Source organism: Triticum urartu, chromosome 7, assembly GCF_003073215.2.
Source record: "Triticum urartu cultivar G1812 chromosome 7, Tu2.1, whole genome shotgun sequence".
NCBI lineage: Eukaryota > Viridiplantae > Streptophyta > Magnoliopsida > Poales > Poaceae > Triticum > Triticum urartu.
In genome coordinates, this window is record NC_053028.1 from 82,971,479 (window position 1) to 82,988,910 (window position 17,432).

Genomic DNA, 17,432 nt, shown 5'->3' on the forward strand with positions numbered 1-17,432 from the left:
GGCGGGGGGGGGGGGGGGGGGGGGGGGCACCCGCCACCCAACCGTGGCCACCTTGAGATCCCGCCGTCGCCGCCTCCATGAACAATGCGTCAATGCATCCCCTTCTCAGTAATCCTCCTACACAATGCGTCACAATTACTTATTACTCTAGTTAATCTGCCCTTCAGTTCGCCAACTTCCATGAACTGCGAATATTTCGTAGAGCAATGTTAATGGATACTTGCTACAAATATTTCATTATGCTCATAGTTAACATAAAATTAGTGTATGTAGCAGAAATACTTAGTGGTAGCAGAGATGTCAAAAAGGGACCAAATTTGTCTGATCCATATGCATAGTTTCAGACTTACTTTTTCGCAAATTATTGAACTTAGCCATGGCTGATGATTTCACTGAATAAACTGTATGTTTGTTTTCTTATTTTCACCTGGCAGTGTGGATCCATGAATACACTAGACTTAAGAAAAAGAGTTGTGGTACCACCTAAATAGATTCAAAAAATAGTATCAAAAGTTACCCTTCGGTGTCGCCCGTGGGTTGCACTACTGCATCGGCAGGCGCACCCTAACCAATCCAAATTAAATGGTTACAGTAAGGGGCGGAGCTAGAAAAATTGGTCATTGGGTTCGCTCAATCACTATTTATGATAACGTGGTACTAATTTATGAAGAATAAAGTCTAACTACAACAAAAGTATAACACCCCACCTGTAAACAATATAACAATATCACATATTATGTTGCATTAAAAACTGAGGGCCTCTTTGATTCGTAGGATTTTAAAAATGTGGGAATAGAAAAAGCATATGATTAGGGTGGCATGTCAACTTGAATAATATAGGATTAGCAAGGAGTGTTTGATGTTACATGGAAAACAAAAAAAATGTAAAAAGAGGTTGGAGTGGATGTTAAGTTTCTCATGAAATGTAGTACAAAAGATTCCATAGGAATTTTTCCTACGAGATCCAATCCTATGAATCAAAAGGCCAACATAGGAAAAATTCCTAAGGATTTCAATTTTCTAGAAATCCTATAAAATTCGTTTAAATCAAAGGATCCCTGAAGAGTGCAAGACAAACCGGTTCAATAAAATTATAAAAACACTTGTTTACATACCTAACTTTGTAGCTCCAAGGATTTTTTTTTATTTTTTGCGAGAAAACTTCTGACCTATTCATTTTTAATCATGACAGTATAATGAACACCAGAAATAATAAAAATTACATTCAGATCTGTAGACCACCTAACGATGACTACAAGCATTGAAGCTCTAACTTTAGCTTCTCATCTTCCTGTGAAATTAAAAAGAAGGATAAGTTAGTTTGACAAGTTTAAAATAAGTACCATCAAGCAAAAGAAGTTTGTAAAGTCACTCACATTTTAGAGTGACGTCTTTCTATCTTTCATTGCTTGTATCATTATCCGAATCTGATGACCGAGTTCTCTTCGAATAATACTGCTCCTTAGTGTAGATCAATCGAAGTCCATAGAGAAAAAAATAAAAAACTAGAGCAAAAAAAAACACTATGATACAAATCTATTGGAATAGATAGAACATAAATAAGAGAAAGGAGGAGATTAGATGTGACAATGTAATCTAATGCGGATCTAATTACCTTAAATTTTGGGCTACAGTTGTTGCCGCTGTCGATCTGTAGCGACCTGCTTGCTGCTCGCGTACGGTGGACGAGGCGCCGAGCAACACAAACAGATGAGAGAAGAGATGCGATTTGGAAAAAGAACAAATAGACACAAAAAAAATGGAAAAGGAACAGATGACGAGGCGTGCGGCTGCTTGCGTGTATATACACACCAACTTTTTTTTTGTTTGAGAAACTCATATAAACACAACATTTCTTTTTAGTTAGATTTTTTTAGCAAATTTGTTTTTTAGTAAGATGCGAGAGCAACTAGTTAATGAGCGCTTCTTCGGGAGCCTGGCAACGATCAGTGCCGCTTGGCGCGCTCTCAGCCATTCACCACGTGTCGTGCTCTCGGCGTTTCCTCCGGATTATTTTTTATTTTTCTGCACGCGTTTTCGGCTTTTTAAACGGTTTTTTTTCGGATTTTTTCAAGGTTTTGGTTTTTCACCGGTCTTTCTTAGCTTTTCAATCAAAAAAATTGAATTTTTTTTATTTTGCGGGAAAAATGAGTTTTGTTTCTTTCACGAGAGTTACGGTTTTGCTTCTGCGAGAGGCACGGTTGAGATTTCGTGAGAGGCATGAGAGTCACGCGTTTTCTTTTTTTTTCTTTCCCGAAAGTCACATTTTTTCGCAAGAGGCACGGTTGTGCTTTAGCGAGAGTCACGGCTGTGCCTTTCGGAAACAAAAAAAAACACGTTTTCTGTTTTTTTCTTTCACGAGAGTCACGGTTTTGCTTCCGCGAGAGGCACAGGTGTGCTTTCGCGACAGTCACGGCCGTGCCACTCGGAAACGGAAAAAAAACTTTTTTTGTTTTTTTCTTTCACGAGAGTCACAGTTTTGCTTTTACGAGAAGTATGGTTGTGCTTTCGCAAGAGTCACGGTCGTGCCTCTCGGAAAGGGAAAAAACGCATTTTCTGTTTTTTTTCCTTTCGCGAGAGTCATGGTTTTGCTTTCGCAAGAGTCAGGTTGTGCTTTCACGACAGTCACAGCCGTGCCTCCTCGGGAATAGAAAAAAACGTGTTTTCCGCGAGAGTCACGGTTTTGCTTTCGCGAGAGGCACGGTTGAGATTTCGTGATAGGCACAAGCGTGCCTCTTTTGAAAAGGGAAAAAAACCCGTGCTCCTGGTTCGATTTTTTTTATGAATTTTTTTTTGTCAAAATTTATCAACATGGGATCTAGTTTTAAAAATCTCGACGCGAGAAATCCAACAATGAAAACGGTTTAAGATTTGGACGCACGGTTTGAGAGATAAAACGTTTTAAATAAATGAATCTATGAAAAAAAGGAAAACTCTCAGGTTACGACAAGTGACGCGTTGCATGTGCGTCACTTGTCGCAACAAGGAGAATTGAAGTGATCTTTGTAATAAATACTCTTTAATTAATGATTTCAATAAGATACATGCACGTGAGTACATGACTAGTCACCAAGGAAGGGCTGCTAATCATGGTTTAGGCCTGGCCGCCTGGGCATGGACTTCTCATGGGCTTTTGGGTCCTTTGCTTAGCTGTTCTCATGGCCCTCACGTTACTTAATGGGGTCAGGTTTGGGAGTAACTAGTTAATGAGTGCTTCTTCGGGAGCCTCGTAACGATCAGCGCTAATTGGCATGCTCTCGGCCATTCGTCACGTGTCGCGTTCTGGACACTTTCTTCGAATTTTATTTTTTTTATTTTTTCACACGCATTTTCGGCTTTTTAAACGATTTTTTTCTGTTTTCTTTTTACGTTTTGGTTTTCCCACGGTCTTTCTTAGCTTTCCGATCAAAAATAAAATTTGCGCGAAAAACACGTTTTTTTCCTTTCGTAAAAGTCACGGTTTTTCTTCCGCGAGAGGCACGGCTGTGCTTTATCGAGAGTCACGGCCATGCCTTTCGGAAACGAAAAAAACGCGTTTTTTCTTTTTTTTTTCTTTTGCGAAAGTCATGGTTTTTTTTTCGCGAGAGGCACGGTTGTGCTTTTGCGAGAATCACGGCCGTGCCTCTCGAAAAAGGAAAAACAAAACGCGTTTTCTGTTTTTTTTTCTTTCGTGAGAGTCATGATTTTGCTTCCGCGAGAGGCATGGTTGTGCTTACACGAAAGTCATGACCGTGCCTCTCGGAAAGGGAAACAAATACGCGTTTTCTGTTTTTCTTTCTTTCACGAGAGTCACGGTTTTTGCTTTCGTGAGAGGCACAGTTATGCTTTCGCGAGAGTCACGGTCGTGCCTCTCGAAAACGGAAAAAAACGCGTTTTCTGTTTTTTTCCTTCCACAAGAGTCACGGTTTTGCTTCCACGAGAGGCACGGTTGTGATTTCGCGAGAGGCACGGGCGTGCCTCTTTCGAAAAGGGAAAAAAACCGTGCTCCCAGTTCGGTTTTTTCGCCCGGTTTTTTTGCCCGATTTTTTTTAAAAAAAAAGTTCGTCAAAACCTATCAACATGGGATCTAGTTTTAAAGATCTCGACGCGAGGAATCCCATGGTGAAAACGGTTCAAAATTTGGACGCACGGTTTAAGAGATAAAACGTTTTGAATAAACGGATCTATGAAAAAAGGGAAAACTCTCAGATTGTGACCAGTGGCGCGATGCATGTGCGCCACTTGTCGCGACCTAAGAAAGTGAAGTGTTCTTTGCAACAAGTACTCCTTAATTAGTGATTTCAGTCAGGTTTCCTCAACAAAAACTGGGAACGAGATCCTCTGACTTAGAAGAAAGTACTGCCGAGGGACGTCCTACGCCCAGGGCCGTTGATCTACATCCGACGACACTCGCTACCAGCGCCACTTCCACTCGCATGGACACGAAAACAAGCAGCCCATACGGCCCAGTACGCCCAGAACTCCTCGCTCTCGCGTCACTGCATCTGTTCGGCCGGTCGCTCTGGCCTCGCTCCTTCAGGACGCGACGGGGAAGAGCAGCCTCTGCTCCTCCAAGGCGCGACGCTGGCCGGCAGGGAAGAGCAGCCGCTGCTCCTTCAGGGCGGGATGCCTCCTAGCTATGCCCTAGAGCCGCGGAGCAGGCTACATCGACGCGGCCGAGCTATTGAGGCCACACAGCCCACACTGTCTCCATCAGGCCGCGACGCACATAGTTGTGGAGGGGGCGGAGCAAGCCACTGCCCCGCGACGCGCCGGAGCAAGCATCGTTGCGCCGTCGGCTACTCAGGCTCTGGACTTCTGTTGGAAATTCCCCTGCTACTTGCCACTTCCCTGCTATTTAGATGGACAGAAAAGAGGAAGCAATGGCAGCAGAGACAAAGCCAAATGACAAATTGAGATTGTAATTGGTGTAAATCAAAAGTAATGTGTAATGAATAGTGTGACTGAATTTAAATTCAGTTTGCAATGTCATTTGAGAGTGGAGTTGAGTGAATAGTTTGACTGAATTTTTGTTTGGCTGTTGAGTTTGATTTGACTTAAAGTTTCATTTGAGAGTGAAGTTGAGCGATTCCAGGACTATAAAGACCAGCAAGTCACAATGCTTGATTTGGCTGTTGAAAGTACAATTATCATAGAAAGTGACACTTCAACAGAGGTCTTGCATATATAACTTGCAGGTGCATCGAACAAAATAGATGCCAAAACAGGGTAATATATCTCTGGGAGATATGGCTGGAGATTGAGCATTTTAATTTCTACTTGTACAGAAGTTCGACTTGTACATGTGCATAATTGGACTGAAGCGAATGGCAAAATGTTATCTAGAACTGAACTTGGACTGAACTCAATGTCAAGTGTTGCCCAGAACTGAACTTGCCCACCATTGCTTGTTTGCTCTCTCATTCATTTGGCCAAAAACAACAGTACTTCACCATGACCCGGTGAAAAGATCATCTGTAATTGGCCCCTGAAAATTAAATAAATAAGAATACCGTATGAGCAAGACTTTGCGATCTCTACTTGGATCATTTTAGATTTTTAAACTACAGGAGTAAGATTATACCATCAGCAACTGAGTGAAGCTAAGGTTGGTCTTGTAACCTTCAGGCACCTCCGCATTATCCTTATAAACTCTATCATTTGGAACTTGTGCATCACCACCACCTGCCACTTCCTCGACCTCCCGCATCTTTGTCGTGAAAGAAAATTGGAGGCTGTGAGAATTAATGGACATAATGATAACACTGAAAGCACTGTATTGTTTAGCAACATACCTCTTCACCCAACTATGATGTAGCTCTGCTTTCTCTCCTTCTCCTAGCCTTGTGCTTCTTATCGAGCCAATTTTATTTTCGTTTTGAACTCTTTGTTTGGACCTCCTTTTTCTTTAGACGTGCATTAGTCAACAAGTCATTTGGTGGGCTAGCATCTGTCGGAATTGTACATGGATACTCCAATGTGCTTGCACATGCATTAATTTTTTCTTCAATTTGCTTACTAAGGATGTCAAGTGTGTTGTCTACTAACACGACACATTCCCGAAAGTAGGCTGCTCGATCTGCCAAATTATGAAATTTATGGGACATATATTTGTAGCTAAGCATGGCATCCATATTCGGATTTAAGACGATATCTCTTCCTTCCTTGTCTTGTACAGTTCCACTTCGTGCTTCCTTTGTCCAGCGCTTTAACACATAATGTGGCGGTAGTGACTTGATATTCATCAAATCGAGAACTTTAAGAGCATGGCCACACAATATCCCAATTCTATCAAATTGCCGGCAGCCGCACACAACTGTTTGCTTCAAAGGATCACCTATAACTTTATACTCCTCCTCAAAGATACAATCTCCTACTAGATATTCATTACAACCATCTAATGCCTTGGTGCAAGCTGACAAAGATATTTCATATTCACCTTGAAAAGCTTCAAAAATACCAGGTGTATATAACTTGCTAGCTTGCACCAACATAGGTGGTGGTCTCCTCATAAATATTCTAGGAAACTTTTTCCTTGATTCAAATTCTGAATTCAGTTCATTGTTCCTTTTCCCTTGCACCACCCTTTCAAAATGCTTAAAGAACCGGATGATATCAAAATCAGATTTGAAATGGATTTTCAAGTCATTATTCAAACTCTCACTCAATTGTGTACTTCTCATTCCTAATGTGAAGACATCCTTCATATAACATTCAGCCCTTTTTTCCTTTAACTTATATATACTATCCAACCAAGTTTACTTGCTCATCTTTTTCCTTCTGAGGTCAAATTTTTGTTCAAATTCTGCCATGTCTTCATACTCAAACATGCACGCGCTAAAATCTGATAGAATACTTGTTTCTTCATTCTCCTCTTTTTCCTTCTCTTCATCCATCTTTTGCTTCTTCCCTTTTTTCTTCCCTTTTTTCTTCTCTTTTTTTCTTCTCCCCATTTTCCTCATCATCATCCTCTTCATGTAGATGTTTGATAGCATTCTGCATAATGTGAAAGGTGCATAAACCATGTCGTGCTTCCGCAAACACGTCCCCAACTGCATTTCCCATTGCAGTATCTTGATCTGTATATAGAATGTTCTTGGCCCCTTCCCTTTATGGGTTGTTAGAAAAGCCTCAAACAACCACTTAAAGGATGCAAATGTTTCATCATACATGAGAGCAGCACCAAAAACTACAGTTTCCCTAAAGTGATTGAATCCGACAAAGACACCAAAGGGCCTACTCTCCTTGTTTGTTCCAAAAGTAGTGTCAAAACTAACAACATCACCAAAATGTGCATAATCCATGATCATTCTAGCATCAGCCCAGAATATGGTCGCTATTTGTTCTTCACAGTCCATTTGCAATGCATATTGGAATGATGGGTTTTCAGCAATTTTTTCTTGAAAATACTTAAGCATGCTACCCGCTTGGCCATATGCCATTTCTCGTTGGCGCTTGGTCCGCAAATGGTTCTTGTGATCACGGAGGGTATAACTAAGATTGAGTGGTCCACCAACTTGTTGACTAGCCAACTCATGTGCGGCTTTTGGCCCAATTCCTGCATCATCTGCTGTTGCAATTTCAAAAGCTTGCAACTCTGAAATTTTTCTTTGTGACACCATTAAGTGTAAGGTTTCTGCTAGGTGTAGTGTGTGGTTGTGTTCCAAAACCAGCTCTGACACTTTGAGATTTCCCTTCTTCCGGTCCATTTTAAGCTTCATGTTTACTTCACAATTGGTTCTAGTTTCAGCTTGAGGGCACTTTTTCAAATGATCCCTTTTGTCTTGTGCTCGCTGACCCTCATTTGCACAAACAAATTTACATGATCTAACCTTGCCATCGGCTGAACTTTTGTTAGTATACCTTTTCCTAACCTCAAAGCCTTTTTGCCCACTGTAGCTAAGCCAATATGACCAAGCCTTGTCTGAGCTTCTAAATTCCATGCCAACATAAGGTACCAAACTAGGCAATACAACTCTGCAAAGTAAAAACACCACGAGTAAGGGGATTGTAGAAGTATGACTGAACTATCGAGAAATTTGGTAAATTTGAATATGTTCAGACTTGTATATGTGCAGAAATTATGTAGTAGTATCACTTAAACTATTGAGAAATTATGTAAATCTGAATATATGCAGAATTGTATATGTGCATAAATTATGTAATAGAACTATCGCTGAACTATTGAGAAATTATGTAAATCTGACTATGTGCAGACTTGTATATGTGCAGAAATTACCTATTGGAATCGGAATCCAGGTGGGTTGTGTTGGCATGTTCGTCCATCTCGGTTGCTTCTTTCATGAGAGAAAAGATGTTTGATCAAGTTCAACAAACTGATTCTTCCATGAGAAAAATGGAAACTTGATGGAGTTCCAAAGCAACCTGATGGTGGACCTTCGATCAGTTGTAGTGTTTTCATTCATGTGAAAGATGGCATGAGAGGAGCAGAGTATTAGGACTTACGTGATATTGACGAGCAGAGCAGGGCGTCCACCTTCGAGCTCCGACGATCTCTTTTTCGTCGGCTGGCGCCGTCTGGGTATTCTTCGCGCCTTTTTCTGTCTCCTCGCGCCCTTTTTCCCCTAGCCTGCATCCCTCGGTTCGTAGTGGGCCGTAGTGGGCCGCTGGTTTTGGTGTTGATCTGAGCAAACCAGAGAGAGCTGGAATTTACTGCCGTCTGATGGTTGATGGACGGTGCCAAGCGAAGGACGTCCCTCTGACTTGGAATCGCCAATGTCAGAGGATCTCGTTCCAAAAACTGATGGGGTCAGGTAGGATTTTTTACTGGGTTCAGATCAGGCAAACATGTATCTACACGGACTTACGATGCAAAAGCCGTTGGGTTTACTTGAACCCAACGCTTCTATGTTGGCTCCGCCAAGTATAAATAATACTCGTTGGCATATAAGGGCATCTACAATGCGGCGCTTAAAAACGGGCGCTAGGATTTTGATCCCTGCCGATGGGCAGTTGCCAGGTTGAATCCTGGTCTCTCCTCTAGCGTCGTTGCAACAAATTGAGTCGGGCGCTTTCTGGTTTTTTGCCTTGCGGCGTGGAAAGCGGAGACTCTACTTACGTGTAGTTAGCTGATTTTTAGCGTCTCTACTTACGCGTAGTTAGCTGATTTTTAGCGTCTCAGTTAGCGTCCTGCGTCGAGGGGGAGGGTCGTTAGCTCCTTTTCATTTTCGGGGGTGCTTATTTTATTTGCCTTTTACCTATTTAAGTGTCTACTTAAGCGCTCAGCATTGTAAATGCCCTAATTAACCATGCTAAAACAGCTTTTAAAAAAACCATGCTAAAACTAGTGATTTCGCAGTTTACCCAAACAACTTTTTTTTTAGACTAAACCCAAACTGGCGCTTAAGGTGCCGAATAGGGTTTGAGGAGCCCAGGGCCGAGCAAATGGCCTGCAGGCCCACCTTGGGCCCAGAGGCTCGCATGGCGATGGCGCCCGGCCGATCGTAACCGCCTAACCAACAGCCTTCGCCATGGCCTCTCCACCGCGCAGTGCCCACCTCTACCGATGGACCATTTCCACGACGGGCAGCACGTCCGGCTGCGGAGCCGCGTGCACGACACGTACTACCTCCACGCCGACGACGACGGGGAGAGCGTCTCCATCAGCCGCCGTCGGTACTCGCTGAACGCGGCGTGGACGGTGCACATCTACCACGGCGACGGCTCGCACCTGCTCCTCCACGGTGCCGCTTACGGCCGCTACCTCGCGGCCGCGGCCAAGCCGGCGCCGTTCGGACACCACGGCTTCCGCGCCGAGCAGCGCGACTACGACGAGCCGGTTCTGGCGGCCATCATGTGGCAGGCCGTCGACGCGGGCTCCGGGGACGGCGTCCTGCTCCGCAACATCGGCGGCCGCTACCTCCGCGCCAGCGGCAAGTTACGCAGGTACCTCCGGTGGAACGCCCGCGTCGGCGTCGAGTACACCGACAACGTCAGCGCCATGATGCACTGGATCGTCGAGCCGATCCGCCCCAGAGCGCGCCCGCCTCTCATTCCGGGCCCGATTCGGGTGAGTTCGCCATGTCCCGCTCCTCATTCCTGATCGCATTTGTGTTTTCGATCAGAAAATTCAGATTATCACCCTGCTTCTTTGATCTCCTGAATATACATAACTAGGGTTCTTGGCGACTCAAGTGCAGACCCGCGTCCCCGGAGACCTCTCCGTCGTCATGCTGGGGCGCAAGCCGGGCGGATGGCGCCGGATTCGGTTCGTGCGAGCGAGCGACGAGGGGCTCTACAACGAGGACGGCTGGTCCGCGCTCCGTATCAGGGGGAGGTCCGTGTACCACCTGAGGAACGCGCTGGCCAGCCGCGTCGGCGACATCGACATCCACGGCCAGCGCCGCGACATGGTCATGTGCGTCCGAGCGGGCCTCTACGGGAGGCTGACCCCACTCGTCGTCAACCTGCCCCACGGCCGCTACGGCGAGACCCTCGATATCGTCGTGATGCTGTCCGGGACCCCTGGTGAGAGCCTCCCTCCATGTCAGAACTCAGAACTTCCCATTTATCCCATGGAGGCAAGAAGTGAGCAATGTACAGATTTTGGTGTAGATACTTTTTGCTGCACGGCCATGATTTTTTTTTGGTCTTGTTTAAGTGGGGTGCTGATCTGCTTGTGTTTGAAAAATAGTTTACCGAAGCTGTTACAGTAAAACAGTTCACTGAAATTGTACCGGAAAACAAGTTAACTGAAACTGTTGGGTGTTGGGAATTGTCTGCAACTGCAGGGAAGATACTAAGTTTCTAACCTGTGAACAAAATTCAGGTTGTATCCTACAAGAGATAGTCCATAAAGCTTAGTTCCTTGCACATTATAATTATATTGTTTCAGGTTTTGTCTTCTTGATCTTGTCATTATATTGATTATTTGTCTGCCGCCTAACCGCCTCGTTATTTCTGCTAATTCAGCCTATGATGCGCTGCGACACCCGGATGTCGCCGCGAAGTAGATAAAGATCAGAGTGGGAGTCCTGACAGTTCACCTCGAAGTTTCGCTGCCTCAGACACAATGCCGGCAGAACTGGACGCCTACTTTTGCATATTGATATTTGATAGATAGATATAGTAGGTTGAGAAAACTAATCAGCTCTTGTGTTTCTTTTGCTAGCTAAACTTGCTCCGCTCTCAGGACAGGGGGAACCTGTCTATTTTGGCATCGCGGTTCTATGATTCAGACCTGCTGAAAGCGTTGTGTCCAATGGGTGAATAATTTCGTAGCGATTCTGGTTGTAGTAGTCGTTGCACTGTCGCTCTTCTGACATTCATCTATGTGATGTGGTTGCTACTGCTTCCGGGATAAAGCATTCCATTATGGGTTCTGCAAATGAATCGACGGTCACCATTCATTTTGGATGATGTACTTCGCATACATGGAAAATGCAGTGGTTATTGCAGTGTGATGATGATCATGTATTTTTTTTCAAAAATGTTAACGCCCACATGTGTGGGTGTTTGCACATCACCCACACGCCTCCATCACCACTCATTTTGCCACGTATGAATAGATGATATCAGCAGAATTTTTTTTGGTTTTTGGCTTAAAATAGTTGTATCTCCTAAATAAAAAAGCGAACTAAAAATCCGTTTTCATCATTAAATTCGTCTCGACGAGATCTTCAAAACTAGACCCCATGTTGATATGTTTCGACGAAATTTTTTTTTTTGCCAGAAGTTGCCACGATGTTTACACTGCAGTTGCCATAGGGCTTAAACTAAAGTTGCCATGTGGCAATTTTAGTTTGTAGATCATGGCAATTTTAGTATTTTGATGATGGCAACTCCAGTACTTTGACCATGAAAATTATTTTTTATATGAACCATGGCAATTTTACGTGCATGTATCATGGCAATTTTAGTTTATGGTTCATGGCAAGTCTAGTTTCTTAATTCCCCGTTTTATAAATGTCAAAATTTATTTTTAAATGTAGAAGAAAATAGCTGAAACATATCATGGCAACTTCAGTGTAAACATCATGGCAATTCATATGCAATAGACATGGCAACTTTTAATCCAAAAAAAATTTCATCAAAACATATCAACATGGGATCTAGTTTCGAAGATCTCATCGCGAGGGATTTAATGGTGAAAACGAATTTTCAATTGGATTTTTCATTTAAGAGATAAAATATTTTTAAAACTGAAAATCCAAAAAGATTCCTACATGCATGCATGCGATGACGTGGCAATCTGTTTACATTAGAGACGTGTGGTGCGTCTCCCTTCCTGCCACACGTGTGGCAGTTAGCGCGACCCTTTTTTTACATCATGCATTTCATATAAGTGGAAAATAAATTTGGTTCTTCCAGTAGGCTAGTGGTCATGTATTTCTTTTAAACTATATGCATTTCGTACAAATAAAAAATGTAGCGGATTCTTGCTATGAGCTGGTGATCGTGTTTTCAGTTGTCCTGTTTTGGGTGTTGGCCACGGGGTTTGCAACGTACGAACAAAATTCAGGTTTTATCGAGTAATTGACAAAAAACTACCACATTTCACGTATCCGTTCCACAGAACTATCACATTTTGAAAACTGACCAAAAACTTCAGATTAGTGCTAATTTCGTGACAAAAAACTACCAAGTCGAGTTGAAGACCGATTTAGCCGTTTTAAACCTCTTTCTGACAGAGCTGGCCCACCTATCGGGACGGCTACCGCGCTAACGGCTAACGGCCCACACGTCAGCACCAAACCTTCTTCCTCCTCCTCTTCTCCTTCTTGTTGGCATTTCCTCGAACACCTTACCAGCAGCAGTGCAGGACACCAGCGAGGACAAGTAGAGCTCTAGCCCCAGGCTCGGGTGGTGGCGTGCACCACCACCGACTAGCACCATGCGCATGCGCAAGTGCATGGAGACCACCGGCGGTGACGAGCTCGTGCGCCACTGTCACTGATGTTGGCATGGTCGTCCTCGCCGGTGTGTGGAATACCATATGCAACCCATCACCGGTGTCGCAGCAGCAAGCTCCCCACCGAGAGAGAATGAAGGCCGCCGCCATCGCCTGAGGAGAGGGTTGGCACGGCCGCGTCGTCGGAGGTTCTGTCCCGGCGGCGCGAGCCACTCCACCCGTCTCCTCACGCACGGGCGTGTCATCGTCGCCGGTTCCGCGCCGGATGGAGGCAACGGATCTGGTTGGGAGGACCCGGAGGAGCGTGCTCGATCTGCCATGGCCGTCGCTGGATCTCCCTCTCCTCCTTCCCTTGTCATGTCCATGAGAGCGCAGCCCGGCGGCAAGGTCCGTCTGAGGAACAGAAGAGGGTCGGCCGTGGGTGGCGGCGCGGGTGAGGGAATCGGGGAAGGAAGAATCGCCGGTGCCACGGGCTGCCGCTGCTCACCGGCGTCGACGCGTCGGCACGGTGGTGCTGCCCGATGCACATAAGGTGCTTGTTGAAATGTCAAACAAAGAAGGAGGGAAGAAGGTTGATGATGACGTGTGGGTCTCATTTGTCATAACGGTCAACTTCACGGTCAAAATAAACCGAGTTGACTTTGCTCCCGGTCCCACATGTCATAAACAGGTTTAAAATCATAAAAACGGTCATCAACTCAACTTGGTAGTTTTTTGTCACAAAATTAGTATTACTCTGGAGTTTTCGGTCAGTTTTCAAAATGTGGTAGTTCTGTGGGACGGATACGTGAAGTGTGATAGTTTTTTGTCAATTACTCGGTTTTATCCAACAACAGTACATCTACATGAAAACTAGTTTCTGCACATTACATTGCTTTTAGGTTTTGTACAGAAGGTACCTTCTTTTTCTTTTGTTGTCTTGTTTTAGCAATATGAGATTGTTGATCTGCCGGAACGGTTGCAGCACCTGTGACATGGTGCTTAACTTCTTCAGTGTTGCCATCTGTGTCCCGCTTAGACGATGCATCTCGTATCAGTATCTGATCTTGTTCTTTTGGTTATGTGCAATAGCAGCTTCGTCTGCTTTCCAGGATTTGCGTGTGTTAATTAGATTTTTTTTGAAAAGGGGATTCCCCGGCCTCTGCATCAAAACGATGCATATGGTCATTTTATTAAACAAATAAATAGGTTCCAACAATGTCTAAAAGTCTCCAAAGAAAGATAAAAAGGAGCTCAGACAGAGCCAAAAAAAAGGACGCCACAACCGGCTGACAAAAAGAGAGATAGGTAAACTAATTGCCTATCCTATTAAATGACCGCCATCCAAACCGCTTGAATATATCCCGTGCTACCATCTCCCAGCGGATAGATCCAGTAACCATACGCTCCCTGGCCTCCGTCGGAGTGAGTAGTGACCACGAACGGATCAACACCGTGGCTCGGAGAATAACCTGCAAAAAATGAATGCGTGTTGTCCTGTTAAAAATCAAATTATTTCTGCAAATCCAGATAGCCCACAGCAAGGCGCAAACTCCTACGCGAATATGTCTCGCTAAAGCGGGCTCTATCCCGTTAAGCCACGTTCCAAATAACGTGTTGACAGAACTCGATGGAGTAATATTAAAAGCAATATGGACCGTCCGCCATAAAACTTGGGCTAGTGGGCACTCAAGAAAAAGGTGTTTGATCGTCTCATCCCGATCACAGAAATTACACCTAGTAGGACCTGTCCAATTACACTTTGTCAAGTTGTCCTTGGTTAAAATAACTTGTTTATGGACAAACCACATAAACACTTTGATTTTCAAAGAAACTTTGATAGCCCAAACATGTTTGGAACTAGAAATGAAGCTTGAATTGATGACATCAATATACATTGATTTAACTGTAAATACTCGAGACCTAGTAAGCTTCCAGCATAATTCATCGGGTTGTTGAGAAAACTGAACCGCCATCAGTCTACTTACTAGGCGGAGCCATTCTTCCCAACGGTTGCCCACTAGCGCTCTTCTGAACTGAATATTAAGGGGGATAGATTGAAATACCGTTGCAACGAACACCTCGCGTCGTTGAACAATACGATACAAAGACGGGTATTGAATGGCTAAGGGTGTCTCTCCGAGCCAAGTATCCTCCCAAAATTGCGTACTAGCACCATTACCAATAATAAACTTTGTCCTATTAAATATGGATTGTTTGACTTTCATAAGCCCTTTCCAAAAAGGTGAGTCAGTCAGCCTTACTGTCACCTGAGACAAAGTTTTGGTTTGAAGATACTTGCTATGAAGGATTTGCGCCCAAGTGGCATCAGTCTCACTTGATAACTTCCACAGCCACTTACTGAGAAGGCATATGTTCTTAACTTCAAGATTCTCAATACCAAGACCCCCTTGGTCTTTCGGTCTACAGATGATATTCCACTTAGCTAGACGGTATTTTCTTTTTAGTTCATCACCCTGCCAAAAGAAACGTGATCGATAAAAGTCCAGTCTTTTCCTAACTCCAACTGAGACTTCAAAGAACGACAAAAGAAACATAGGCATACTCGTGAGAACCGAATTTATCAGTATTAATCGGCCTCCGCATGACATGAGCTTGCCCTTCCAGCAACTCAGTTTCTTTTCGAATCGGTCCTCGATGCACTTTCATTCTCTGTTTGTTAGCTTACGATGGTGGATTGGTATACCTAAGTCAGTGAAAGGTAAAGCCCCCAAATCGCACCCAAACAATTGCCTATATGCCTCTTGTTCGTCATTGGCTCTACCAAAGCAGAACAACTCGCTTTTGTGAAAGTTAATCTTTAACCCGGACAATTGTTCAAATAGGCATAACACCAGCTTCATATTTCTCGCTTTGGCCAAGTCATGCTCCATAAAGATGATTGTATCATCGGCGTACTGAAGGATGGACACACCTCCATCAACGAGATGAGGTACCAGGCCACCTACTTGACCAGCCTCCTTAGCTCTTCCTATCATAATGGCCAACATATCGACTACAATGTTGAACATGATAGGTGACATCGGATCCCCTTGTCCCAGGCCTTTATGTGTCTGGAAGTAATGACCTATATCGTCATTCACTTTAATTCCAACACTCCCTTTTTGCGTAAACGATTCAACCTGGCGGCGCCAGGCTTCATCAAAACCTTTCATACGCAATGCCTGTTGGAGGAATGGCCATTTGACTTTATCATACGCTTTCTCGAAATCCACCTTAAAAACAACTCCATCTAGTTTTTTCGAGTGGATTTCATGGAGCGTTTCATGAAGGACGGCCACCCCTTCTAGAATGTTTTTGTCTGGCGTGAAAGCAGTTTGGGAATGTTGCACCACAGAATGCGCAATCTGTGTGAGCCGATTAGTCCCAACCTTGGTGAAGATTTTGAAACTAACATTGAGAAGGCAGATCAGCCTGAACCGCTCTATTCTCACAGCATCCATTTTCTTAGGAAGCGGTATTATTGTTCCGAAATTTAAGTGAAATAATTGAAGCTGTCCAGAGAATAGATCATTGAACATTGGTAGCAAATCCCCCTTAATAATATTCCAAAACTTTTTGTAGAACTCCGCCGGGAAACCATCTGCCCCGGGAGCCTTATTGTTTTTCATCTGCGCTATAGCCTCATACACCTCCTTCTCCAAGAACAGGGCAACCAAAATATCATCATCAGTGGCAGTTAGTTGAGGCACATCCTCAATCCTGGACTCATCGAGGGACACACAACTATCCTCCGGAGGTCCAAATAACTGCTTATAATACTCAGTTATGTAAAGTTTTAGGTTGTCTTGTCCTAAGATAGTTCCTTCATCTTGTTCAAGCTGAAAGATTCTCTTCTTTCTATGCTTGTAATTCACAATGAAGTGAAAGAATTGAGTGTTCGCTTCCCCCTGGACAACTTTACGGACCTTAGCCCGCAATGCCCACTTCAATTCTTCTTCGCAGAGAAGTTCTTTCAACCTCATCTCCGCATCTAGTTTAACCTGAAACTCTGCAGCTTGCAGAATCGATGATTCGGCTTTTAAGTCTAGTGTCTGAATAAGCAAAAGGAGCCTTTCCTTTCAACCTTATAAATTCCACTAAGGTGCTTAGCCCATCCCCGTAGGAAGCTTCTCAAATGCCTAATCTTATTCTGCCAACGCTCAACAGAAGTCCTACCTCCTGCATCCTTAGCCCATTCCCTGGCAATCAGATCCAAGAATCATTCTCTTTCGAACCATGCCATCTCGAAAGAAAATGTGTTTTTGTTTCCCACGTGGTTTGGCTCACCCGAGTCTACGAATAAAGGTGTGTGATCTGAGACTCCGCGCGAGAGAGCCTGAACCGTTACGAGAGGGAACTTCTGTTCCCACTCGACGCTCGTGAGAACTCGATCCAGCTTCTCATATGTCGGGTTTGGCAAAGCATTAGCCCAAGTAAACTTTCTACCGGAAAGATCTATCTCTCTCAGATCCAAGCTTTCAATAATGATATTGAACATAAACGACCATCTGCCGTCAAAATTATCATTATTCTTTTCCTCTCTCCTCATAATGATATTGAAATCACCCCCAATTAAAATTGGGAGCTGCTCGGATCCGCA

At 44.1% G+C, this 17,432-nt stretch overlaps 1 protein-coding gene across 1 annotated transcript; it reads left to right on the forward strand.

The window, feature by feature from the left end:
* Positions 1-9,505: 9,505 nt before the first annotated feature.
* On the forward strand, positions 9,506-11,069 carry LOC125518431. The gene is made up of 3 exons (XM_048683271.1): positions 9,506-10,009; positions 10,140-10,467; positions 10,912-11,069. Exons 1-3 carry the CDS (start codon positions 9,506-9,508, stop codon positions 10,950-10,952), a joined length of 873 nt encoding a protein of 290 aa, XP_048539228.1. The 3' UTR covers positions 10,953-11,069.
* Positions 11,070-17,432: the final 6,363 nt, after the last annotated feature.